Source organism: Triticum urartu, chromosome 1A (genome assembly GCF_056163025.1).
Source record: "Triticum urartu cultivar PI428250 chromosome 1A, HENAU_Tu73, whole genome shotgun sequence".
Lineage (NCBI taxonomy): Eukaryota > Viridiplantae > Streptophyta > Magnoliopsida > Poales > Poaceae > Triticum > Triticum urartu.
The window spans coordinates 375,606,620-375,632,473 of NC_141873.1; the positions used below are offsets into that span (position 1 = coordinate 375,606,620).

At 42.3% G+C, this 25,854-nt stretch overlaps 2 protein-coding genes across 19 annotated transcripts; one reads left to right on the forward strand and one right to left on the reverse strand.

The window, feature by feature from the left end:
• Positions 1 to 775: 775 nt before the first annotated feature.
• Positions 776 to 16,641, reverse strand: LOC125513068 (uncharacterized). Of its 7 annotated transcripts, XR_007285652.2 has the most exons (7): positions 15,801 to 16,637; positions 14,649 to 14,707; positions 14,197 to 14,381; positions 13,869 to 13,971; positions 5,449 to 5,596; positions 5,309 to 5,377; positions 4,844 to 5,204 (listed from the first exon to the last, which is right to left on the reverse strand). XR_007285652.2 is itself a non-coding variant. In XM_048678118.2 (5 exons), the coding sequence occupies exons 4-5, from the start codon at positions 12,025 to 12,027 to the stop codon at positions 10,538 to 10,540; spliced, it is 1,212 nt and encodes a 403-aa protein (XP_048534075.2). In that variant the 5' UTR covers positions 12,028 to 13,971; positions 14,197 to 14,381; positions 14,649 to 14,707; positions 15,801 to 16,551; the 3' UTR covers positions 10,391 to 10,537. The 7 variants fall into 7 exon arrangements, 4 of the variants coding, with proteins under 4 accessions (XP_087378009.1, XP_087378007.1, XP_087378005.1 ...); XR_007285653.2 differs by lacking the exons at positions 4,844 to 5,204; positions 5,309 to 5,377; positions 5,449 to 5,596 and adding an exon at positions 776 to 919 and having other exon boundaries at positions 15,801 to 16,641; XM_048678118.2 differs by lacking the exons at positions 4,844 to 5,204; positions 5,309 to 5,377; positions 5,449 to 5,596 and adding an exon at positions 10,391 to 10,584 and having other exon boundaries at positions 10,863 to 13,971; positions 15,801 to 16,551.
• Positions 16,642 to 16,814: 173 nt separating this feature from the next.
• On the forward strand, positions 16,815 to 21,997 carry LOC125513080 (uncharacterized). 12 transcript variants are annotated; one of them, XM_087521915.1, is made up of 7 exons: positions 16,816 to 17,991; positions 18,113 to 18,259; positions 18,628 to 18,802; positions 18,875 to 19,746; positions 19,886 to 21,334; positions 21,553 to 21,616; positions 21,718 to 21,997. In XM_087521915.1, exons 1-4 carry the CDS (start codon positions 17,761 to 17,763, stop codon positions 18,898 to 18,900), a joined length of 579 nt encoding a protein of 192 aa, XP_087378041.1. In that variant the 5' UTR covers positions 16,816 to 17,760; the 3' UTR covers positions 18,901 to 19,746; positions 19,886 to 21,334; positions 21,553 to 21,616; positions 21,718 to 21,997. The 12 variants fall into 12 exon arrangements, 8 of the variants coding, with proteins under 8 accessions (XP_087378043.1, XP_087378041.1, XP_087378031.1 ...); XM_087521905.1 differs by lacking the exon at positions 21,553 to 21,616 and having other exon boundaries at positions 19,886 to 19,981; positions 20,419 to 21,334; XM_087521908.1 differs by lacking the exon at positions 21,553 to 21,616 and having other exon boundaries at positions 19,886 to 19,981; positions 20,943 to 21,334.
• Positions 21,998 to 25,854: the final 3,857 nt, after the last annotated feature.

The following is a 25,854-nucleotide window of genomic DNA, read 5'->3' on the forward strand; positions in this document are numbered from 1 at the left end:
ATATGTTTTGGATGTGTACTTTTATTTAATGTATGTTGTACATCTTCATCAGAACATTTTTATACATGTTTATCATTTTTTAAATACATGATTAACTTTTCTAAAAATATATATGTTTTGAGGACTATTTTTTCATACAGATCATACATGTTTCGTCTACCATAGGACATTTTTTGTTTACTTGTTAAAAATTAAAATAGATGACTTTATCAGATATATGTTTTAATTCTATTTTTTCATACAAATATACATTTTTTGTATACAAACATGTTCCTTGTGAACGTCTAACATTTTTCGAATATATGATTAACAATTTTTCAGTTGTATTATTTATGTCTATTTTTTCATACAGGTTATAAATTTTTCAATACTCGTTTAACATTTTTTAAGTACAGGATTAACAATTTTTTTTACCATACATCTACATTTTGTGAACATATTGTACATTTTTGTATACATACGGAACACATTTTATACATGTTCAACATATTCAAATACATGATTAACAGTTTTTTGAACACTTTGAACATTATATATATATACCTTATACAATTTTTAATACATGTTAGACATTTTTTTAAATCTCCACTACTTATAAAAGAGCAAACTTGTTGCGATACATTTTATCTCGCACGTTCAAGTGCCTCCGGCCAACGGCCCAGATCTTTCCGCTGTTGAGCTCAACTCAATTCAAATATCAAACCATCCAGCTTTTCCCATTGCAAAGGAAATAATATCACATCATTTATCTCCTCCCATACAATCGTGCGTTAGAAAGGAAAGAAAAAAATCACGGCGTCCAACTCCCATAATAATACACCACGTTACAAAGGAAAAAAAACTATAACACATGCTATTAGACAAAGGACCATGCATGTGCAAATCTCGATTGTAAACCTTAGTGCTTCCCATTGTTTTTCTGCAACACATATAAGGTTGTTATTGATCAGATTAAGTGAGGGTTGGCATACTATCAGTAAAATATGTTGATGAAAAATAAACACATTACAGATTCAACAGATTAATTCGAGTCACATGGAAAAGCCATTTATCCAAATCAAACATGATTAAGAACTAGAAAATATAGCAATTGTATATATTTTTCATGTATTTAGTACAGCCAAATTTGATTTATTCCTCATATGCATAACAATACTTCCTCCGTTTCTTTTTAGTCTGCATATAAGATTTGGTCAAAGTTAAACTTTGTTAACTTTAACTAAGTTTATAAAAACTATCAAAATTCACAATATGGAATCAATATTATTAGATGCATCATGAAATTAACTTTCATACCATATAGCTTTAGTATTGTAGATGTTAATATTTTTTCCATAAAGTTGATTAAATATTACAAATGTTTGACTTTGACTAAATCTTATATGTAGACTAAAAAGAAACGGACCGAGTATAAAACTATACTCACAACAATTAACATCACATTGCAGAATTGATTAAATAGTTAACTAAACACCACAACAAATGAACTAAATATTACTAAGCACTACATTGCAAATATAACATACTCCTAATAGAAGATCAGACAGCTAATCAAACCAAACATGTTTAACAACTTGGAAATATAACAGTTGTATTTGTTTCTTATGTATTTAATACAACCAAATTCGATTTATTTCCCACATGGAAGACAATAAAAAATGCACCCATAACAATTGAACATCGCATTGCAGAACTGGACCAAATAGTTAACTAAACACCGCGACAAATGAATCAAACATTAACTGGGCACCACATTGCATAATATATAACATACTAGAAAATCATACAGTTAGCCAAACCAAGCATGCTTGACAACTTGGAAATATATCAATTGTATTTGTTTCTCATGTACTTTGTACAACCAAATTTGATTTATTTCTCACATGGAAGACAATACAAAATTGCATCCTCAAGAATTGAAAATCACGTTGCAGAATTAAACCAAACAGTTAACTGAACACGACAATAAATTAACCAATCAGTTAGTGAGTGAGCACCACATTGTACGACATTGTACGACACACACACATACTATTCATCACCCAGGATGCAGAATAAATTATTCTTCACCCGAGGTAATCTTACGATCGCTTCCTAAATAAATTACGTTTACAATATAAATAGTTACATGCATATTGATTCAATATGTAAAATATGATATATAAAATATAAAAATAGGTTATAAGACCAGAAAAATCACATTTTATGTACATTTTACACTATGTTCTTACATTCGTAATTTTATGTAACATAAAATATTTTTTACGGCGAGTATATATTTTCTTATATTCTCTTTTTATGTATGAAATAAAACAAAATTTACGAAACATAAAAATATGTTGCATTGATGTCAAATTAGAGAGGGGGTGAAGAATAACTATTCCTCACCCAGGGTGACGACTAGCACGTATATAGTGTTACTATTCATCACTCAGGGTGCAGAATAAGTTATTCTTCACCCGAGGTAATCTTATGATCATTTTATAATTAAATTACGTTTGGAATTCAAATAGTTACATTCCTGTTGATTCACTACGTAAAATTTGACATAAGAAAATAAAAACATAGGTCATAAGACAAGAAAATTTGCAGTTTATGTGTATTTTAGACTATGTTTTTACGTTTATAATTTTACATAACATAAAATATTTTTTACGGCGATTATATATTTGGATAATGCGCCAGAAATAAGACAAAACTTATGGAACATAAAATTACGGTGCATTGATGGTAAAATAAAGGGGGGTGAAGAATAAATATTCCTCACCCAGGGTGACGAATAGCGCGTAACATATGGGCTAACAGAATATTATTCTGTTACCCTAGTTGAACTGATGAATTCAAGCGGTTGAACTGATGAAATTCGAGCGGTTGAACTGATGCTTTTCTGTTGCTGTTAAAAATCGTCTTCTTTAGTTCAATTTTTTTGCAATTTTTTTTGTCGAAATGGGGCGTGTAATATATTGTTGGAAAGCTCTTGACATCCACATTACAATCTTATAATTGTTTTTGCAAAAAAATTATGATTTAAGAGCAGTTTTGAAAAAACCAATCCGCATCTTCCATATATCTACTATTTTTTCAAATTCTATATGATTTAAAAGTAATTTGGAAAACGGTGAAATTCCGGGCGAAATGTTTTTTCACTGTTTTTTGCAAATGGTTTGTCGGATTAACGCAAATGATACGGCGTTGGAAAGCTATGGAAAATGCGCAACTTTTGCGTATATAAAGTTTTTTCTAATTCCTTAAAGTTTAAATACGAATTCAAATACAGTTAAAATTGGTTTTGAATGCGGTTTTTTTAAAAAGTTTATCGAAGTGAGGCAAATAATATACCGTTGGATAGCTATCGAAAATGCGAAACTTAGTCATGTTGGACGTTTTCTCTACTTCGCAACCTTTTAAGAGTAATCTTGAATACGGCATGACGGATCCTACTGTTTTCTCGTCTGAAAAACAGAGTAGTCGTACTGATATATGTGTATGTTTGTAGTGAGCTATTTTTTGTAGAGTAATTTTAAATGGTTCCGAAAAAAGTTATCGAAGTGAGGCAAATAATATACCGTTGGATAGCTATCAAAAATGCGAAACTTAGTCATGTTGGACGTTTTCTCTACTTCGCAACCTTTTAAGAGTAATCTTGAATACGGCATGACGGATCCTGCTGTTTTCTCGTCTGAAAAACAGAGTAGTCGTACTGATATATGTGTATGTTTGTAGTGAGCTATTTTTTGTAGAGTAATTTTAAATGGTTCCGAAAAAAGTTATCGAAGTGAGGCAAATAATATACCGTTGGATAGCTATCTAAAATGCGAAACTTAGTCATGTTGGACGTTTTCTCTACTTCGCAACCTTTTAAGAGTAATCTTGAATACGGCATGACGGATCCTGCTGTTTTCTCGTCTGAAAAACAGAGTAGTCGTACTGATATATGTGTATATTTGTAGTGAGCTATTTTTTGTAGAGTAATTTTAAATGGTTCCGAAAAAAGGTACTTGTACTGATGCTTGCATGAGTTTGTACTAAGCGTGTTTTCACTAACTAGACTTTGCTTTATTTTTTGGGTAATATTTTTCTCGTAAATTTTCAACGGTTTACTGTATCCTAGCCCTGAACTTGCATGGTTTATATTGTTGAACTGAATGTTATTGTATCATCACCCCTGTACTTGCATGGTTTGTCTCATCGAACTGAATGATATTTTTTTAACAAGAGAATGTTTTTTATTCTTTTTTTTGAACTAAACATTTTTTACAACGATATTCTGGGCTTCTCTTATTTTGCGACTTGTACTTTTACCATTTGAATTGCATGGTGTTTCTTTTTTGCTTGAACTTTTATAATTTGAATTTCTGTCACTTCTTTTATTCCGAACGGACCACCGTCTTTAACTTGTACTAATCAATATTTTTAATTAAACCATTTTCCTTTGTAGATCGGACCACCGTTTTTGTTTGTACGGATCAGTTGTAGAACTTGTAGAACTTGAATGTCAACGTCATGGAATTACACTTTGGACGGATCACCCTCTCCCATCTGGACTGACCACAAAACTTGCATCAGGAAACTCACAAAAACAAGGACGATTACAACGAGATCGACGAGAATGTATGAACCATACCATTTTTATCTCAATAAATACTATACACAAAACAAGCAGAACTTATTAAACAAGATGTTTTTGAAGTTTCTCACATTAACACTTTTTTATAATACAAAAACGAATGGTTCACTTTTACCTCCTCTTTTTAAAGTATTACAAACTGATGAACTAAAATAAAATGGTGAGCACAGTGCATTTTTGTACCACAGTTGGTAATAGGGGCACAATCCATGTGAATTGTATAAAAGGTAAGTACCAGCAAAAATGGATTACTGGTGTTTTTATAGAGTTTGTAGTACCATCACAATCAAAGTTCATACTGACATAAGCTCTGGTCGTGCTCCGGCCAGAAAAACATACGTAACTACACTGCGGCCAAAGTATTACAAACTGACAAACATGATCAGCCACCTCGCTAGAACAGAGCATCTCAAACGCCTCTACTCCTGTTGCTTTTCCTTGTGTAGGAGGTTGTTGACAGAGCACGCAGTAACATAGGGGGCCATGGTAGCGACACGCGCAGTGACGCATGTCTCCGAACTGATGGTCGCGACGAACTCGGCCACCCTGAAGCCACGGGGTTGGACTGAGCATGTCGCTGAAGTTGAGTAGAACATTTAGGAATTAGGATAACTAGGAAACAACAAACAGGTGAAGAAATCATGAAGTGAAATGAGTTATAGAAGATAGTATGCATTACACCTTGCTGATTTCTCAACTGAAACTGTTTACTACACAACTGCCATATTTGACTGAGCTACCCTGAAGTTGCTGGAATGGACAAAAGTCTTGATCATAATCTCACCAACGTTTGACACTAGAATGAATTTCTGAAAACTTACCCAGTTTGGTTAGCTGCTGACTTGAGAAGAGCCATCCTTTTTGCATCGAAGAGATGCTATGATGTACTGAGCAATTGCTTTTTCTGATCTTACAAAATTATGTCTGATGAATCTCTCTAATATGGATGTGTGAACCTTCCAAAATTACCTGCGAACCACCATGAGATACAAAACCAGCAGCAATTCATTTCTCACATGGAAGACAATACAAAATTGCATCCTCAAGAATTGAAAATCACGTTGCAGAATTAAACCAAACAGTTAACTGAACACGACAATAAATTAACCAATCAGTTAGTAAGTGAGCACCACATTGTACGACATATATATATATACATACATACTATTCATCACCCAGGATGCAGAATAAATTATTCTTCACCCGAGGTAATCTTACGATCGCTTCTTAAATAAATTACGTTTACAATATAAATAGTTACATGCATATTGATTCAATATGTAAAATATGATATATAAAATATAAAAATAGGTTATAAGACCAGAAAAATCACATTGTATGTACACTTTACACTATGTTCTTACATTCGTAATTTTATGTAACATAAAATATTTTTTACGGCGAGTATATATTTTCTTATATTCTCTTTTTATGTATGAAATAAAACAAAATTTACGAAACATAAAAATATGTTGCATTGATGTCAAATTAGAGAGGGGGTGAAGAATAACTATTCCTCACCCAAGGTGACGACTAGCACGTATATAGTGTTATTATTCATCACTCAGGGTGCAGAGTAAGTTATTCTTCACCCGAGGTAATCTTATGATCATTTTATAATTAAATTACGTTTGGAATTCAAATAGTTACATTCATGTTGATTCACTACGTAAAATTTGACATAAGAAAATAAAAACATAGGTCATAAGACAAGAAAATTTGCAGTTTATGTGTATTTTAGACTATGTTTTTACGTTTATAATTTTACATAACATAAAATATTTTTTACGGCGATTATATATTTGGGTAATGCGCCGGAAATAAGACAAAACTTATGGAACATAAAATTACGGTGCATTGATGGTAAAATAAAGGGGGGTGAAGAATAAATATTCCTCACCCAGGGTGACGAATAGCGCGTAACATATGGGCTAACAGAATATTATTCTGTTACCCTAGTTGAACTGATGGATTCAAGCGGTTGAACTGATGAAATTCAAGCAATTGAACTGATGCTTTTCTGTTGCTGTTAAAAATCATCTTCTTTAGTTCAATTTTTTTGCAATTTTTTTTGTCGAAATGTGGCGTGTAATATATCGTTGGAAAGCTCTTGACATCCACATTACAATCTTATAATTGTTTTTGCAAAAAAATTATGATTTAAGAGCAGTTTTGAAAAAACCATTTTTTCAAAACCGAAAACGCGAATCATATTTTGGACTTAATTTTCAAACGGTTCGTCGGAATTGAGCAAATGAGATGTCGTTGGAAAGATTGTGAAAATCCGCATCTTCCATATATCTACTATTTTTTCAAATTCTATATGATTTAAAAATAATTTGAAAAACGGTGAAATTCCGGGCGAAATGTTTTTTCACTGTTTTTTGCAAATGGTTTGTCGGATTAACGCAAATGATACGGCGTTGGAAAGCTATGGAAAATGCGCAACTTTTGCGTATAGAAAGTTTTTTCTAATTCCTTAAAGTTTAAATACGAATTCAAATACAGTTAAAATTGGTTTTTTTTAATTCCTTAAAGTCTCAGCAATCTCAAAGCCTATATCTAGCAATTGACCAATGAAATGAACACTCGAGTCGGTAGCTTTATAAGTTAACAATTGCCAAATTTGACCAAAAATGGTCAGCCATACAGCTCCAAGAGATGGAACGAACCTATCATTTCAAAAAAAAATAGTGGCTTTTTGTTGGTGAGCCCTCCTGTTTCCCTTATTTGAACGTTCACAAGGTTTTTTCTGAGTATAAAAAAACAAGAAATAAAGTGTTCTGTTCACATAGGTGTTAGGAATAAGCAACTTGTATTCCCATGAGGCCATAGGTCGATATATATATACATGTACAGGTGTGGAACATATGCAGGAAACCCCTCATACAACGGGATAAATACAAAGGGGTACATGACTTATATTATAACTCTAACACCCCCCCTCAAACTCATGGTGGATGAACAACACTGAGTTTGGAGAGATAAAAGCCATGTTGTGCTCTAGTCTGAGCCTTCGTCAGGAAATCCGCCAACTGTAACTCGGAAGGCACATACTGAAGAGCAATAACCTGATCCTGCATAGCAGCGCGCACATAGAAAGCATCAACACCAATATGCTTGGTGAGCTCATGCTTCACAGGATCGCGTGCAATGCTGATAGCACCTGTACTGTCAGATAAAAGCAGAGTCGGTGTAGTGACAGAAACACCAAAATCCTGAAGTAACCACCGTAACCAAGTCACCTCTGCCGTCAAAAGAGCCATTGCTCGCAACTCAGCCTCGGCACTCGAACGGGAAACTGCAAGCTGTTTCTTCGTCTTCCAGGCAATGAGAGAACCACCAAGAAAAACACAGTAAGCAGAAAGTGAACGGCGATCGGAAGGATCACTAGCCCACGTAGCATCCGAATAGGCCTGGAGCTGTAAAGAACTGGAGCGAGGAAAGAATAGACGGTGAGAGATCGTGCCTCGAAGATATCGAAGAACACGAAGGAGATGACTATAGTGAACCGAGGTGGGGGTAGAGACAAACTGACTCAGAATATGAACCGGATAAGAGATGTCCGGACGAGTGACAGCTAGATAGACAAGACTGCCAACAAGATGACGATAACGTGTCGGGTCAGGGAGAGGATCACCATCAGTAGCACGGAGGTGAACATTGAGCTCCATAGGAGTCTCAACAACGCGCTCGTCAGTAAGAGCAGCACGAGCAAGAAGATCCTGGATATACTTTTCCTGGGATATAAAAAAGCCATCAGAGGTAGAAGAGACTTCAATCCCAAGAAAGTAGCGAAGAGGTCCAAGATCAGACATAAGAAACTGCTCACTAAGACGGGCCTTTACAAAGGCAATATACTCGGGGTCATCCCCCGTGATGATCATGTCATCAACATAAAGAAGAAGAAGAGTCCGACCACGAGGAGAAAGGTGAATAAACAATGCTGGATCATGAGCACTTGCTAAAAAACCAGCAGCAGTGATCACAGAGGCAAAGCGCTCAAACCAGGCGCGGGGGGCTTGTTTAAGGCCATAGAGAGAGCGACGAAGACGACATACCATGCCATCAGGAACAGAATACCCAGGTGGTGGCTGCATGTACACCTCCTCACGCAGCTCACCATTAAGAAAGGCATTCTTAACATCAAGCTGAGATATAGACCAGTGGCGTGCAGAGGCAACGGCAAGAAGTGTACGAACAGTGGTCATATGAGCCACAGGAGCAAAAGTCTCGTCATAATCACGACCATGCTCCTGCTGAAAACCACGAGCCACAAGACGAGCTTTGTGACGCTCAAGAGAACCATCGGAGCGAGTCTTAACCTTGTAGACCCACTTACAAGTGATCGGACGGACGCCGGGAGGAAGAGAAACAAGATCCCAGGTACCAGTGTGTTCAAGAGCAGCAATCTCCTCTGCCATCGCAAACTGCCATTCAGGATGAACAACAGCCTGACGGTAAGAAGTCGGCTCAAGAACAGCAGCACCAGCGGTGGGAAATCCAAAGCGATCAACAGGCGGACGAGGACGAGAACGCAAGCCATAAGTAGGCTGAGAGGAAGATGACGACCCATCCACAGAGGCATCGACTGGTCGTGGACGACGAGTGTAATGCTGAGGAAGAGATGGAATAATAGAAGGAGGAATCGGCAAGGTAGAATCAGGGGGTGGCGACGAAGAAGTCACCGGAGATGAAGGTGTAGAATCCGGTGACAGACTGGGAGAGGAGACCGGGGAGGAAGTCATCGGAGATGAAGGTGGAGAACCCGGTGACATGCTAGGCGAGGAGACCGGGGAGGATGGTGGCTGCAAATCAACTAGATGTGGAGAAGGAGAGGAAGTGGAACGGAGAGATACAGTCTCGGCGGGGGTGATAGGTGAGTCAGGAAAAGTGAGGAAAGAGATATCCTGCACTGAAAAAGTCGAGGAAGATGGGCGTGGGTAGAAGGGACGAGACTCTTCAAAAGTCACATCTCGAGAGATACGCATCCGACGACCAATAGGATCCCAACAACGATAGCCCTTATGCTCATCATTGTAGCCTAAGAAGACACACTCAACAGACTGAGCGGTCAGTTTGGTGCGTTCGCGAGGGGCAAGAAGAACATAGCAAACACAACCAAACGAGCGAAGCATCGAATAATCGGGAGAACGATCAAAAAGTCGCTCGAAAGGAACACCACCCTGCAGAGCAGCGGAAGGCTGTATATTGATAAGATAGGTGGATGTGGAGACGGCCTCAGCCCAAAAATGAGGCGGGAGAGAGGCAGCAATCATCAATGCACGAGCCGTCTCAAGAAGATGTCGATGCTTTCGCTCAGCCACACCATTCTGAGCATGAGCACCAGGACAAGAGAATTGAGAACGAGTCCCGTGCTCAGCAAGAACACCATGCAACATCTTAGAGATATACTCGCCAGCGGAGTCAGCACGAAAAACACGAATGGGTGAAGAGAACTGAGTATGAACCATGGCAGCAAAACGCTTATAAATAGACAACACCTCAGAACGAGAAGTCATGAAATAAAGCCATGTGTAACGAGAGAAATCATCTATGAAAATAATATAGTATTTATGACCACCTTTCGAAGCGAAAGGGGCCGGACCTCATACATCAGAATGGACTAAATCGAAAGGACGCTTAGACACTGACTCACTATGTGAATATGGTAACTGAATCTACTTGCCAAGACGACAACCCTGACACTCTAAAGAGACATCTCCTGAGACAGACCCCAGAAGGCCTCGACGAACTAAAGAAGACAACCGAGAACCACACAGATGACCAAGTCGATGATGCCACTGCTGGAAGGAACCAGTGACGGAGGCGACAGAAGCGGAAGAACTGGCGATGGTGGTGGCAGCAGAAGGAACATGAAGCCAGTCCAACTCCCAAAGACCCTGAGAATCACGGCGGCGAGGGCCAGCCCCAACCAGAGTGTGCGTGTGACGGTCCTGGACAGAACAAGAGTCAACGTCGAGGATGATGCGACAACCAGAATCCGTAAGTTGACCAGCAGAAAACAAATTCATGGTAAGTCGAGGAACATGAGCAACATCAGGAACAGAATAAGAAGGAGTAGTAAGATTGCCTCTACTAGCAACAGAAAGTGGAGTACCATCAGCAGTGAAGACATGAATAGGAGAATCCAGTGATCGAAGAGAGGACAAAGTGGAAGAATGAGAAGACATATGAAAAGAAGCTCCAGAGTCCAGAACCCATGGGGATGTACCTGACTGTGTAGAGGGTGATTGCTCAGTGTGGGAAGCATCAGTCACAGAACCGGCAGTACCCGTCGAGGAAGAACCTGAAGCCGCGAGCAGACGCTTAAGTCTCAGAATATCCTGCTCAGTCAAAGCAATGGCTGAAGCTGTCGAGGTAGATGACGAAGTCCCTGAAGATGATGATCGAGCTTTGCGCAGGTGTTTCTTCTTCGTGTAGCACTGAGACTCAAGATGACCATCATTGTTGCAATAGGCGCAATGTGGACGGGGGCGACCTGAGCCTCCAGAAGGAGTGGGCAAGAGCAGCGGAGCACTCGAGCGAGAAGTGGTCGATGGAGCAGGTGGCGTAGGAGCGCGAGTAGCAAGCACAGAGGGAACCTTCAGCAAACCAGCACCACGTAAGCGAGTCTCCTCAGCACGGATCTCAGAAAGCGCCTCCATGAGAGAAATACGGCCACGAGCAAACAACTGAGCACGCCGGGGCTCAAACTCCTTACGGAGCCGAGACAAGAACTCATAGACGCGATGAAACTCCAAATTGGCCTGGACAGCCTGGCAACAAGGGCAGGTACGACACCCAGCACTACGGAGAGAATCAAGCTGGCGCCAGATAGCAGAACTCTGTGCATAGAAGTCATCAACAGTAGAGTCACCCTGCTGAAGAGCATGCTCCTGACGGATCACAGAGAGGTATAAGGCATCACCAGAGGGCTGATAGCGCTCACGAAGACGGGTCCACATCTCAAAGACAGTAGGAAGACCCAGAAATTCAGAAGCAAACTGAGGCAGAACACTAGCAGTGAGAACAGCTGCAGCACGAGCATCATCATCAAGCCACTGGGTGTAAACAGACAGAGCACCATGATACATCTGAAGAGCCTCCTCATAAGCCAAAACCCTCTCATCATAAGCACGATCAGCAGCCTCATCAGCAAGCTTAGCCGCATCCTTGGCGACCTGATTAGCATCCGTAGGAAGAACCGATGGAGTGGGCGGAGTAAGGGCCACCGGAGGAACTGGACGTGGCGGACAGCAGACCTCGCCAGAAAGAACACCCCAAAGACGGATGCCATGCATGTGAATGCGCATGAAGCCAGTAAACTCGGTGTAGTTAGTACCATCAAAGATCACCGGACAGCGAGGGACAGCAACATAGCCCGATGCAGCAGACATTTTTTTTAGAACCGACTAGAGCACCAACAGAATCAGGCGCGAGATCAGGATCGGGAGTAGCTTGGGCAGGAGGGCGCTGGCGACTGGATCAGAACTAGGGAGATCACGGCGGTAGAATCCAGCGTACGTCGTTGACTCGATGGTTGGTTGCTAGATCGATGAAGCCAACGTGTTCCTGGGCTGGAGTCCCGCGCGTGGAGACAGCTGTTGCCTGCCGTGTGTAGCCCGGATCGAAGCGGGCGCTGCTCCACCGCCCGAGCCCCGCGTACGCCTGCTCCTCGCGATCTCGCTCAAGTCGCCGGCTACCCGTAGTTCGCGCGCGTTGCAGTCGATCGTGCGGTCATGACAGAGCGACGGCCACAGAGGACGGTGGCGTCGTGAGGCGGATCAATCAGCACGAGTTGCGGCGTGCAAAAAATTGACCTAGCTCTAATACCATGTTAGGAATAAGCAACTTGTATTCCCATGAGGCCATAGGCCGATATATATATACATGTACAGGTGTGGAACATATGCAGGAAACCCCTCATACAACGGGATAAATACAAAGGGATACATGACTTATATTATAACTCTAACAATAGGCATTACTCGTTAGAACAAACACCTATCAAGCATCATTTTTGCAACCAGATAAACATGACTTTTGCTTCTTTTTGTACGAACTACTTTTTGCAAAAGGAATTTTTTTATGCAAGAGTAGTGTCACTGGTTCATCCATGCAAGGAATAAATTCACTTTTTAATAGCACTACCTGGTAGCATATGTGTGCGTGCGCGCATGTGCTTTAATCAATCAGTGATGATGGACAACACCCCTATGTACCGTGCTTCCCATTTTGAACACACATTTTTTAACACACACATTGCCTGTTTCTGGGGTTCTTAATGAGCTGATGATACAAAACATGTTGAACTGAAATTTGGACTTCCAGGACTAGCGAATGTTTTGGGTTCTTTTATGAACCTTTTTGTTATTTTTTTTCTTAACTAAAAACCAAAATTACAATCACAATACACACATGTACTACACAACAATGTGCGTTTGTACTGTCCATGTAAACGAATTAACCAAAAACAACTAATTTATGAAGGAAACCATGTTTATGTTGCTCAGTACACCATGTGATGTAACTACAAACTCCTTTTCTCTCTGAAAAAAGCATGATTCACAAATGACCTACATTTCTAGCATCGGTACATACTTGTCATGAACTGATAGAATTACTCAAGTAGACCACATTTGAACTAGATTAGAAGAAATTCTACAGAGCATCATTTCTAGCATCAGTACATACTTGTCCTTTTACGGACTGATGGTAGATATACATGGCAAACTGCTATACCACCTACAGAGCATCATTTTTCTACGAGAAAACACAATTCATCATTTATCAAAATTACGAGTTTCTTTGGACATAACCAAAACAAGAATTTGAACAGCAAGGAGGAGCACGGCGACGGGCATGTGGCCGGGAGGTGGAGTGGGGCGACGGTGGAGGTGGTGGAAGGTTGGCCTGAGGGTGGTGGCGGGCATTGCGTCGGGGGTTGACCCGCTTCGGATTTGGTGGAGTGGCCTAGAGTGAGTTTTTTTCTTTTGCTTTTTTCTGCTTGGTGTACTGGTTCGCTCTGAATCTAACAGTACATTTGTCTTGTAGATTTCCATTTGTCCAAAACAAGAAGGAAACACTCCAATACTTAACAACTAATCTATTAGTACATCCGGAACAATTTCAATTTTCAGAACAAACTTCCATTGATGTGTTATACTCTGAATCTGTATATAGGACATGATGGGTCTCAAGCTACTTTCAAAATAGGTTGCATTAGGGGAGAAATTACCTCTACCTCCTGCTTGGATAGAGGATACGTACTTCCAATACATGAACAACAGAACTGAAGTGGTTCTCTTCACCAGTCTGCAGTTGCTCCAGCCTCCCTCGTGCTGCATTCAGAGAGAAAATAAATTAGTGATAGAAAGGAGATTTAGAGAGGAAGAGAAATAGAGGAGGAGGGCATTATAATGAAGTGCAAGATCATTCTTTACTTGCAGCTGAGAAATGGACCAATGGTTAACTATAATGAAGTGCAGACATAGTGAAAAAGCAAACTCTGAACTATTACTTGCAGGTAAGAAAATGTTCAAGGAAAAATGAGATGGCGTTCTCACTGTGTGGGTGCTCAATGGGTGCAGCGCTGGGTGAAGATGGTGGTCGCAGTTCCACTTGGACTGCGGTCAGAGCTCAACTTGGATGCATGGATGCTGTAGCCGAAGAAACACCATGGAGCTTTTCTGAAAACAAACTCTAAACTTTTCTGGAGATTTTTGTTGAGCTGAAGTACTTAAGAAAATACCTGATGGCATCACGAAAACAAGTGTCTAAATCATTTAGCAATAAAAGCGATGGTATGAAAAAATTGAATTAATGTTTTTCTCTCATTCTGATGGTACGGAAGAAACACCGTATTTTTATGAAACCGCATGAGTTCTGGTTTTTTGAACTCCTCCAGTGCTTACACATGAACTGAGCAATAAGCAACATAATATTTTTTCTCTAAACTTTATAGGGGATAAACACTTGAACTTATGAAATGGCAGCACACCACGCATCTGCTTCATACCTCTGTCTCGTTGCTCGCTGTGGTACACTTGCCACCTACTCGCTGTCGCCGGTCGTACCCTACACACATCATTAACCAATTAAGCACGCACCGCAACACACCTGGGGTTGTATCTTCAGTACACTTTGAACTGATGATATAGTAGATTAGTAGCACAAGAAAACAATTCTGTAGTCACATCTTCAGAATTCTATAGGTACACCCCAGGACTTTTAAACTGATGACATGGTTGTTTTGGGTAGGGTGGAGGTGGAACCTTACATCTCATTTCAATTGAGGTTCCATGTGACACTTGCTTCCCATTTCATCAGTACTAGTACGACTCAACAATAAATTCAGAATTGTAGCATCGTTAAGGAAACAATGTCGAGAGCCACCATCAACGGACCGCCGCCAATGGGATCCTCGGGAACCCCGCTCATGGATGAGCAATAGCCGCAAGGAGGAGCCCCGCTCATGGATGAGCAGAACATGCTCGTAAATGAACTTTTTGGGAGGATTTATATTCTTATGTGTGTACTGTTGTTTTTGCAGAGTGGACTTATGTTCTTATGTACTTTGAACTCTAAAGTCACACAACACAAAAGCCAATGAGCTTTTTTCATTTTTCTTTCACATTTTGAACCACTGAGCTTTTTTTAAGGTGAACTTATATTTTTCATGCACCTTCCCATTTTTCAGATCATACTATATTTCAAAGCCAGCTGTAACACAGCTCAGTTATTTTGCATGAACTTTTTTAAGGAAAAGCTAGAAATATTTACTCAAAGTTCAGTAAAAGATTAAGGGAAATAATTGCAGTGCCAATAGCGAATCCTCTGCCATTTTAGTGTTCATGCTCAATCCTAATTTCAGCATCATTATCAAAGGAGTTAAAATCCTGATTTGCAAGTACCTCTGGATGCATCAATATACACTTAGCTAGGACTAGTTATTGTGAAATTAAAACTAAAAAGATTGTCCAATTCTCAGAAACATAACAACAAAGAGGTTATGGGCAGCAAAGCACATGTGCTAACCAAAATTCAAATGCACGCCTATCGCAATCTAAAATAATTATTGGAATCGAGAGAATTACAGAGGGATTTCTTCCATTCACAAAATCCATGGCATACATGCTGCAAGTATGGGTGAGAGAGAGGAGATACGAACATGGGGCGGTTGGAGAGTACGGTCGCTAATGTTGCTCGCTGACTTGCAACGGAATACCATAGACCGACAGGTCGCTGGACGGCCAGGGGCGATAGGGTTGGACTGCTGGATGGAGCGGCAACCGAACCCGCATTCTGCAGCCCGTTCAACCTCCCTTGTGCTGCAGTTCAGAGAAAAAAAACTAGCAGGAGAAGAGCAGTAGAGAGGGAAGAGGTAAGACGGATGCATGGACTGCTGCTGGTTTTATTGTTGAACCGCAGCTAAAGACACGGCAGCTGGGATGCCCTCGCGTGCGTGGAGTTTTGAGCAGAGGCGGCGGCCGGACCTCACACTCACGGCGGCGAGGAACGCGTGCACCCATCGGATCCGGCGAGCTGGGAAGCCCCTGGCAGGGGTAGCCGCGGGGGAGGACGAGGCACGGCTATGGCCAGGGCGGCTGACGCGCTCGACGGCGCGATCCAGCAAGAGGCGCGCAGTGGAGGGAGGGAAGGAGGTGGCCGGAGCAAGGGGAAGAGGTGGCCGGCGGCGGGGAAGAAGACGGTTTGCATCCACTAGGCGACCGTCGTCGACGTGGGGGAAGGAGGAGGCCGACGCTGGGGTAAGGGACGCGACCGACCGTGGGGGAGAGGGAGGCGGCGCGTGGGAGCAGGGGGCGGCGGGCGGCGGCGCGTGGAGCAGGGGGGAGGCGGGCGGCGACACGTGGGAGCAGGGGCCGGCGGCCGACGACGCGTGGGAGCAGGAGGCGGCGGCCGCCGGCGCGTTGGAGCAGGGGGCGGAGCCGTCGGGGAGGGGTGGTTCGAGAAGATGCTGGGGAGTGGGTGGGCTTTCTCTGTGTTTCGGGTGGGGGGTGGACCACCTTGTAAAATGGATCGGGCCCTTATAGAGGCGAGGGATAACAGAATAATACTCTGTTACTAGTAACAGAATAATATATATAGGACTGGACTGTTACCCATAATAAAATAATATTCTGTTACCATCGCCCCTATAAGCGCGACCCACCTACGTCCCCCGCCTGACCCACCCCAACCTAAACCGCCTCCTATCATCGGAGGCAGTCGTCGCGGGCGAGCGAGCGACGGTGTCAGCCGGAGCGAGGGAGCCCGCGGCGCCGTGACTGGCCGCCAACGGATCCACCCGTGCCCCACATCTGCCTCCCGCAACTGGCCCCAACCCACTCCTCGCCTTCATCCCTCGAGCCGGCCGCCGACTTCCTCCCTCCCGCCGGCCGTCAACTCCCTCCCGCGCGCCACTGCCATCCTCCGCGCCGGTCTCCGCCTCCCTCCCGCGCGCCTGTCGCCGCCTCCTTCGCATGCGCCACCACCGTGCCCCGCGCCGGTCATCGCCTCCCTCTCGCGCGTCGGGCGCCGCCTTCCTCCACGCGCCAGCCACCGCCTTCCTCCCCGCGCCGCCCGTCTCCCTCCGATGATGCCGACCAGCCTGCCCCGGCGAATCCAGGGCGAGCACCCTCCCCGAGCTACTCCAGGCGCAGATCCTGCCACGAGTGCTCCCCGCGCACGGATCTGGCCGGGCTCTGGCGAGCATAGACTGGTACAACCTGGACTCCGGCGCTGCTCCTCTCCCTGCACCCCGATGCACCGGTGTTACCCCAGGCATGGGAGCCATCCCAGGGCCGAAAGAGGCTCGAGCTTCCTGCAGTTCTAGTAGATAAGCTTGTCCGGCTCGCTCAGCCAGGTAAGCACATGGGCTTCCCGCAGTTCAAGGACAGCAAAGTTTTTTTGACTGTGCACTGTAGGGAAAACCCCCACAGCCTATCATTTTATTCCAACTCATAAAGATACAATATGTACAAGGTTATGAAGAATAACCCCAAAGAAAAAGCCTAAACTAAGGTACATCAAGGTGAAAGAAAAATACATCAAGGGGGAAGAAAAGTTACCCAACAAACAAGGCTCTCCTTGAATCTAGGCTTAATCCTAAAGGAGAGAAGAGACATGTCATGAACAAAAGTTCTCCTCCAATGATTGAAGCTGGGTCTAATATGCCTAAAGACTTTTGCATTCCTGATCAGCCAAATATTCCAGCAAGCAGTGAACACCACCTCAACAAAGAAAGGCTTGTTGAAATCCTTTTTGGCATTGACTACAATTTCAGTCATGTTGGTACCTTGAGACCAATCAATCTGAAGGTAATTCCACACACACTGGCTAAAGAGACAATTGAAAAAGAGGTGATCCCTATCTTCCCTGACCTGCAAATGACATAGCACACAAGAGATCCCATCTTCAATATGCCAATGCCTTCTCTCAACCATGTCCTTAGTATTCATCCTGTCCATGATCATCATCCAGGCAAAAACCTTTAGTTTCAAGGACAGCAAAGTTGTGGCACCAAGTCGAACTTGCCGCTGCACCATCTTCACCAAGTCGAACTTGCTAGAACTTGCTGTTGCTCAACTTGATCTCTCGGGTAGCTCATCCAGCAAGACTGCTGAAATGGTATGACTTCTTTGCAAAAAATCAGATCTAGTAGTTTGTCTCAGAGTAATTTCTTCTGTATAGTACTGCACCTTGTGCTCCCTTCATCCCTTGCATGTTTAGATGAGATTTTTCCGCGCAATCAGACTTAGGCTATGGCCCAAAAAAATTGGTGATCTTAGTTCTGAATTGCTGGGCATGCAACTCCTCGATTGTTAATTGCTAAACGGTACCTGAACAATAGATAAGGGAGCCACTGTGCATTACAATTGAAACACAAGGTTTTTGCGTTTTCTCGAAAAAATAGTAGTAGTCTAAACCATGGACAATGTTGATTCTGCATATAGGTAATGGAGATACTGAATCTGAACCATAAATTTATAAAATAGGTTAGCTTCACAGCAGCATGCTCGCTTATCTATTGGCATTCACATGTACCATCAGACCAATCGATCAGCAGCATAAAGATCACCATCAGCGGTCCAAGTCGAGCTCTGGCTGTAGTCCAAGCCGAAATGCGACCAACATCTTCACCAAGCGTTGCACCCATTGAACATCCACACAGTGAGAATTCGATCTCATTTTTCTTTGAACATTTGCTTTTGTGATGCGTGCTCACTGATGGATTCCCTGCAGCGGCCAAATCCCGACGCCGCTCGTGATCTCCGCCTCCATCAGCTCCACTTCACCAAAGCTATCGGTCCAAATGAGGAGGTGTAGCCGGTCCACCCGATCTCCAACGTCGTATTCTACCTCCAAAAATATTCTTTTTCAGTTCAATTCTTCGTCACAGGTTCACTGCTATCACCCGTTTTTGTGAATCTCTATTGAAAATTAGCTCATGTTTTAGTGAATGAGAAGCAGTTTGTACTTTTTGCTTGCGTGTTCATGAGTAGTTTAAAAAGTGTGCTTGTTTCCTGCTTTGCTATAACACTTGTTAGATTGCTATCCAAAAAATGTCATGTATTCATGGATTTGATGCTGGTGTAGCAGCCCAGCATGTATTTTATCATTAGTTCTTAAAAGGAAAGCTGAATCAGTGCAGTGTGTGTGTTAAAAAAATTAGGTTTATATTGTACGGTAGTTCATTGTATAGAAAATTTTCAATAGTTCCTGCTTTTCAGTTCATCTACTTCCCCTTCGCAAGTCTAATTAGTAGAAATTCAAATATGAAAATAGCATCCATTTTGTTATGTTCATCATATTCAACCAATTTTGTATGTACAGACTTGCATATGTTGATTAGTAGGGTAGATCTCTGTTGTATAAGAAGCTAGATGCTGATTTGCACCTATGCTCTAACAACATTTTCAGTCATCTTGAGTTTGTTGCCTATATCACTTCACATCATTTTCTCTTGTTGGTCCAGTGCATGTCCCAGTGTCCCACAATGAGTGGACAGGGGAGTTGTTGGGCGCTGCCATCTTCACTAGCCGTAATGCTATGAGTGGCTACGGCCATTGGTCATCATTAGTCGTTGACCGTTCTTCTTCACCACCTCCCTGAAGGTCAGCTTCCGGTACACGGGAATGGAACACAAGATGAAGCATCAGTTGCGGTTCAACAAAAAGAACAGCAGCAATACATACATCTCTTTTCTCTCTACTGCTCTTTTCTCTCACTAATTTGTTTCTCTCTGTACTGCAGCACGAGGGAGGTTGGACGGACTGCAAGAAAGAAAAGCTCAGTTCTACAGACAACCCCCGCCGCCCACACGGACTACTTCCTCTGGTCCTCATCCAGGTATGGGGCTAACATCAGTCCAACTATTCCTCCCTTATTCGTCCGAGCTCCTCTTGCCATGCTCCTTCACGTATGAGCTTTTTCCGGCACTGGTGCACGCCGCCACACATTCAAAGAGTGTCTTGGAAAAAGTTCAGAAGTTTGGTTCCATAAAAAATTGCACTTGTTCATCTCGAAAGATCATGAAAGTTGAGAAGTCAAGGTGCCTAGAACCTGCTTGATGAAATGACAACCTAAATAAATATATTACAGGTGCAAATATCAACTTAGCTCAGTTGTGCATATGACAGCATGATCTAACTTTCCCCCCAATCTGATGTGATTTTGTTTGGATCAAATCGACTCACAGAAAAGTTGCACACAAAGACCATCTTCTAAAATGCATTAAGATCTATTTCATAATTTGCGAGATAAAGAAATTTATATAGTACTTATAGATTTCAGATTATCGGAACAAGTTCTCATACACGCCTTTTAGCTCTGTTACAACTTGCTAAAAGGGTTAGAATGTTATTGGTGTTGCAAAAATATCAGACGCTCTCAACTGAATAAGAAGTGTGTAGCGCAAAGTTCAGGTATAACTACTGCAAGAGTTCAAGAATCGTTTCCTTCATAAATTAGTTTTCTTTTGGTTTATTTGTTGTTCTGGGCAGTACAGACGTAGAGTCTTGTGTAGTACATGTGTGTATTGTACATTGTATATTGTTATCACTTACCATACCATCATGGACATAAATAAGAGAGATACATAGAGTCGTTCTATTAAATAGTAATCAACTTGCTAGCAATACTAGATACATTTCATCTTTGCAAAAATCTGATATATTTGGTGCAATTTCTGAATGATTTGATTTCGATTTTGAGCTATCATGCAACTTAGTTAAAACATGCATTTTACTTCAAAAACTAAGTTTTGGAACAAAGAGTTCATGTTTTAAAAGTTTGTATAAATTCCAAACAGATTGTAAATTTCCATCGAGTAGGTGCGCGTGTTGAGCGGCTACTGAACTTGTGCGGCTACTGCTTTTGGACTGCCCTGGAAGCACGTCATTATAGATGGCAAAAATCTGTAACCTATATAACTCCTGTTTGTTCTGACTTCTTGTTTCTCTACAACGGCCAAATCCCGGCACACCTGATAGTTCAAACTTACACCTGGCCTGCGACCAACTGCCCCCGCCTCTACAAGCTCCTCTGGAATGACTTGGTAGTAGCTAGGATCCCCCTACAGCGGCAAAATCCAGGCGCACCCAGCCGCCGCTCGTGATCCCCGCTCCTTCAGCTCGACTTCGTCGGCGCCGTCAGTCCACAGGAGTAGGAGCGCGCGTGCCCGTCAACAAACAAGAACAGAAGGTATGTGCTCGGAAATTTAAAATTCTGTGTACATTTGCCGAAGTTGTAGCTTCTTTCAAAGTTCAAAATGAAAAAGATATTTAGTTCAAATTGTTCTAGCAAACCATGTGTGAGACCTTGGTAGCATGTCTACACACTATCTAGCGCAGAAAAATGTCCGACGTAGTCAAACTCCTATCCCTGTTTGGGTAGATAGTCTCATAAAAATTCAATGACAGAAAAAGCCAAGGTGGCGCACCAAAGAAATCCGAGAAAGCTGAGGTTTTGCTGCGTATCAAACATGTATGCATGTTTTGTGTTTAAACATGTTTTGGTCCATTGACGGTTTGAACTTGTAACGTTGCTTCCTTGTACTATGGTCTAAAAATATTTTACTCATGTAGGTATTTGAAGGTGTAGACTTGGCAACGGTTGTGGTTAGTTCAACAACAGTTCAATGACAAAAAGAACATCAACTCAAAAGAATTTATGCAGGAGGTTTTGAGCCAAACAACTGATATTCCGTTGTGTTTTAATTTTTTGGGTGCATGATTGAACATGAGAAAAAAGTGATGTATGATATATATTATGTTCTTGTTGGAGGTTCAAAGGTTGTCGTGTAGCAAGTTCCAAGAGTTTTGTTTCGTGAGAATAATGTGATTTTCTAGTCAGGATTTTGCATCATTGAGAGCCATAAGTGGCAGCGGGCAAGCAGTTCAAGGCTGCATGTGCGAGCCGTCCATCGTTCAAAATATTGTAAGTTCAACACGACGTCCAAGATATGTTTGGGGAAAAAGCTAAAAAAAAGAAACCCCACAGAAATTCAAATGGTAAAAGTTCAAGTCGTAAAATGAGAGAAGTCAAGAACATCGTTGAAAAAATGTTAGTTAAAAAAACACACACAAAACATTTTCTTTAAAAAAATTGTCATTCAGTTCAACGATGTAAACCATGCAAGTTCGGGGATGATGATACCGTGAACCGTTGAAAAGTTAGGAGGAAAATTATACCGAAAATACATTGTAAAGTCTAGTATGTGAAAACATGCTCAGTACAAAATCATATAGACATCTGTTCAAGTACTCTTTTTCGGAACCATTCAAAACTACTGTGGAAAAATACCTCAGTACAAACACACAAATAGATCAATATGAGTGCTCTGTTTTTCAACCAAAAAAACAATGTGATGGGTCCCACCGTATTACGAATTACTCTTTAACAGTTGCGAATTTGAGGAAATATTCAACATGACTAAGTTTCGCATTTTCGATAGCTATCCAACAGTATATTATTTGCCACATTTCGACAAACTTTTTAAGTAAACCGCGTTCAAAACCAATTTTAACCGTATTTGAATTCGTATTTAAACCGTAAGGAATTAGAAAAAACTTTCTATACACAAAAGTTGCACATTTTCCATAGCTTTCCAACGCAGTATCATTTGTGTCAATCCGACAAACCGTTTGCAAAAAATAGTGAAAAAACGTTTTGCCCAGAATTTCACTATTTTTCAAATTACTTTTAAATCATATAGAATTTTAAAAAATAGTAGATATATGGAAGATGCGGATTTTCACAAGCTTTCCAACGCCATCTCATTTGCTCAATTCCGACAAACCGTTTGAAAATTAAGTCTAAAATACGATTCGCGTTTTCGGTTTTGAAAAAAAGGGTTTTTTTTCAAAACTGCTCTTAAATCATATTTTTTTTGCAAAAACAATTTATAAGACTGTAATGTGGATGTCAAGAGCTTTCCAACGATATATTACACGCCCCGTTTCGACAAAAAAATTGCAAAAATATTTGAACTAAAGAAGACGATTTTTAACAGCAACAGAAAGCATCAGTTCAACCGCTTGAATTCATCAGTTCAAGTAGGGTAACAGAATATATATAGAGGACAATGGCGGCGGAGCGTGTAGTGGGTGTTCCACGCACGCCCAATAGGGAGGCCATGCGCACTACACTACATCGGGGACTACGCCGCCGCCACGGTGTAGCCTCCCAGCTAGAGCTGTCCTCTGATGACGATGGAGTGGCTGAGCGACGATGACGAACTGGAACCATTGGCGATTGTGGGAGAAGCAGACGAGATAAACTACAGGGAGGGATGGCAAAATGCGACGCATGACTCGCCGACCGTGAGGGTTTATATAGCAGGTCGGTAAGCATTGGATTAGGGGATTTGTCCGACTCGGGCGGGAAGCTTGCGCAGGAATGGGCTCACCACCATTTGGCCAAAAGAACGTCCCCGCGCGCTGCTCAAGCTTGCGCTCTAAGCCGTCTGCGGCAACGGGGTGACAAGACATACAAGGGGAGGACGAAAGGACACGTACACATATGATTAATACAATAAAAACGTTTGTGATTAAATTATGTACTACCCCGTCCTGGTTTATAAGTCATCTATGTATTTTTGTGCCAAATTTTGACTATAGATTTAACTAATAAAATATGAATGCATGTTGCCAGGGATTATATCATTGGATTCGTATTTGAACATAGTTTCCAATTATATAATTTTTGTAACATGCATTAACATTTTGTTGGTTAAATTTAAGGTCAAAATATGGCATAGAATATAAAGGGGACTAATAGACCAAGACGGCGGTAGTAGCACACGACCGCTCTCTACGCAGTGACGCAACTGTCGGCTAGCTTGTAGACGACCATTTCCTGCGTGTTCAACTGCTCTATGTGTGTGGTTGCTTGCGGTTGAGGCGGCCGAGGCGCGCTCTGCTCGCATCCCGCCGCGCCGCTCTAATCTCGTGTCCCTCTGGGCACACTGCCCTCGCCCCTCCACACGCGCTGCTAGTGTTTGTGGCCGGTGCATGATCACACACGTTCGTGTGCATGCGGTCGCGCCGGGCGCGACGCCACTATGCAGTCATCTACTACAAAAACTGCCATGCGGACGCGTCGAGAATCCAGGCCGCCCGGCCCCCATTTATTCCTACGGCCATATCTTCATCTCTCGCGCCACACGACACAATAAGCATACCCACGATGACACATACAGAGAGGACATCGAGCGGTTCCAATGGTGCTCCCCGTGGTTCCAATTGCTCTCCCAGTGGCCGACGACGACAACGGCGGGCAGTTCACCACACATCACGTAGTGGACACCCACGTGAGGGGAAGGCCCTCTCGGTGGTGTACACGAACGATCCGGTCTCGGTGGAGAGCTCCATCCAAACTATGGAGCAGTTGCTTGCTGAGGACAAGTACGAAGTGCTCGGCTTCGACCTCGAGTACACCATCGGTCATGCCGGGCACGATCAGAAGGTTGCCATCGCCCTGTTGTGCGTGCGACATGACGTTCTCGTCTACCAATACCACCTGGCCGCAAGGCCTTTCGAGTGTTTCTCCAGGTTTACCAACAGCTCCGACTACAGTTTTGCTAAGGTGGACACCACCAACGATCTAAAAGCGCTCAAAGTTTCGGTCTTGAAATGCCAGAATCTTGTCAACATCCAGGACCACTTCAAGGTCTGGGGCAGCGACAACAACAAATAGAACTCCCTGGTTGACCTCGTCTCGGCCATCATCGACCCCTACTACATGAAGATGAAGGATGAGAGCAAGAAGGACAAGAACGCCTGGCACAGTGTCCGGCATGAGAGACGGGATGAACAACATGTCAAGTACGCAGCCAAGGATGCGTACACAAGCTACGAGATGTACATGCGGATCGTTGACATGAGGGAGTGTCTTCTTCCTGCCCCAGATGAGGGATCGAGCCATAGAGCAGTGGCGGGAGCATCACAAGAAGTAGATGACTAGACAACCGTTTCTCCTAGTTTAGAATGCATGCAATTTTTTATTGAGGTGTGTGCGAATGATCTGTATAGTCACTTATGTAATTGGATGTTTATTTTAGTTATATATATACATGTTATTCTTCTGTAGACAGAGCAAATCACATGGCTTATTAGCAGCAATCGTCTGTGTTATTATTGGTCTTCGCACACATTTCTGATTACGGGCCTGTTTGCCGCGTATCACACACATCTTGTTCAGTTGAAACGTTTCCATTGTGTTGCCTAATCACACACACTTCATCATAGTGAGCTGTATGTCGTATATCGCACACACCCTCATCTACCTGCCCGTTTCTGTTGTTCTGCATCATCGCAAACAGTTCTTCTGGATTAATCGTTTGCCACTCACTGCACACGCAACTCTAATATGAACCGTGTTTGATGCCGCCTTCATCGCAAACATTTTGCATCTTTTTTTACGGTTTTATTACATCACCATTTGTGATTGATGCATCGCACACTGTTTCGTCAAAGGGTCTTTGATTCGTCTATCGCGTTTGGACCATCCTGCAGTAGTGTTGCTATAAAATGATTGTAAACCATCCAAGAATGATAATATAACAACATGGAACAATAAAAAATTATAGATAGGTTGGAGACGTATCAGCATCCCCAAACTTAATTCTTGCTCATTCTCGAGTAGGTAAATGATAAAAATAGAATTTTTGATGTGGAATGCTGCCTAACATGTGATGCGGCTTGAAGCTATGTCGGTATTTC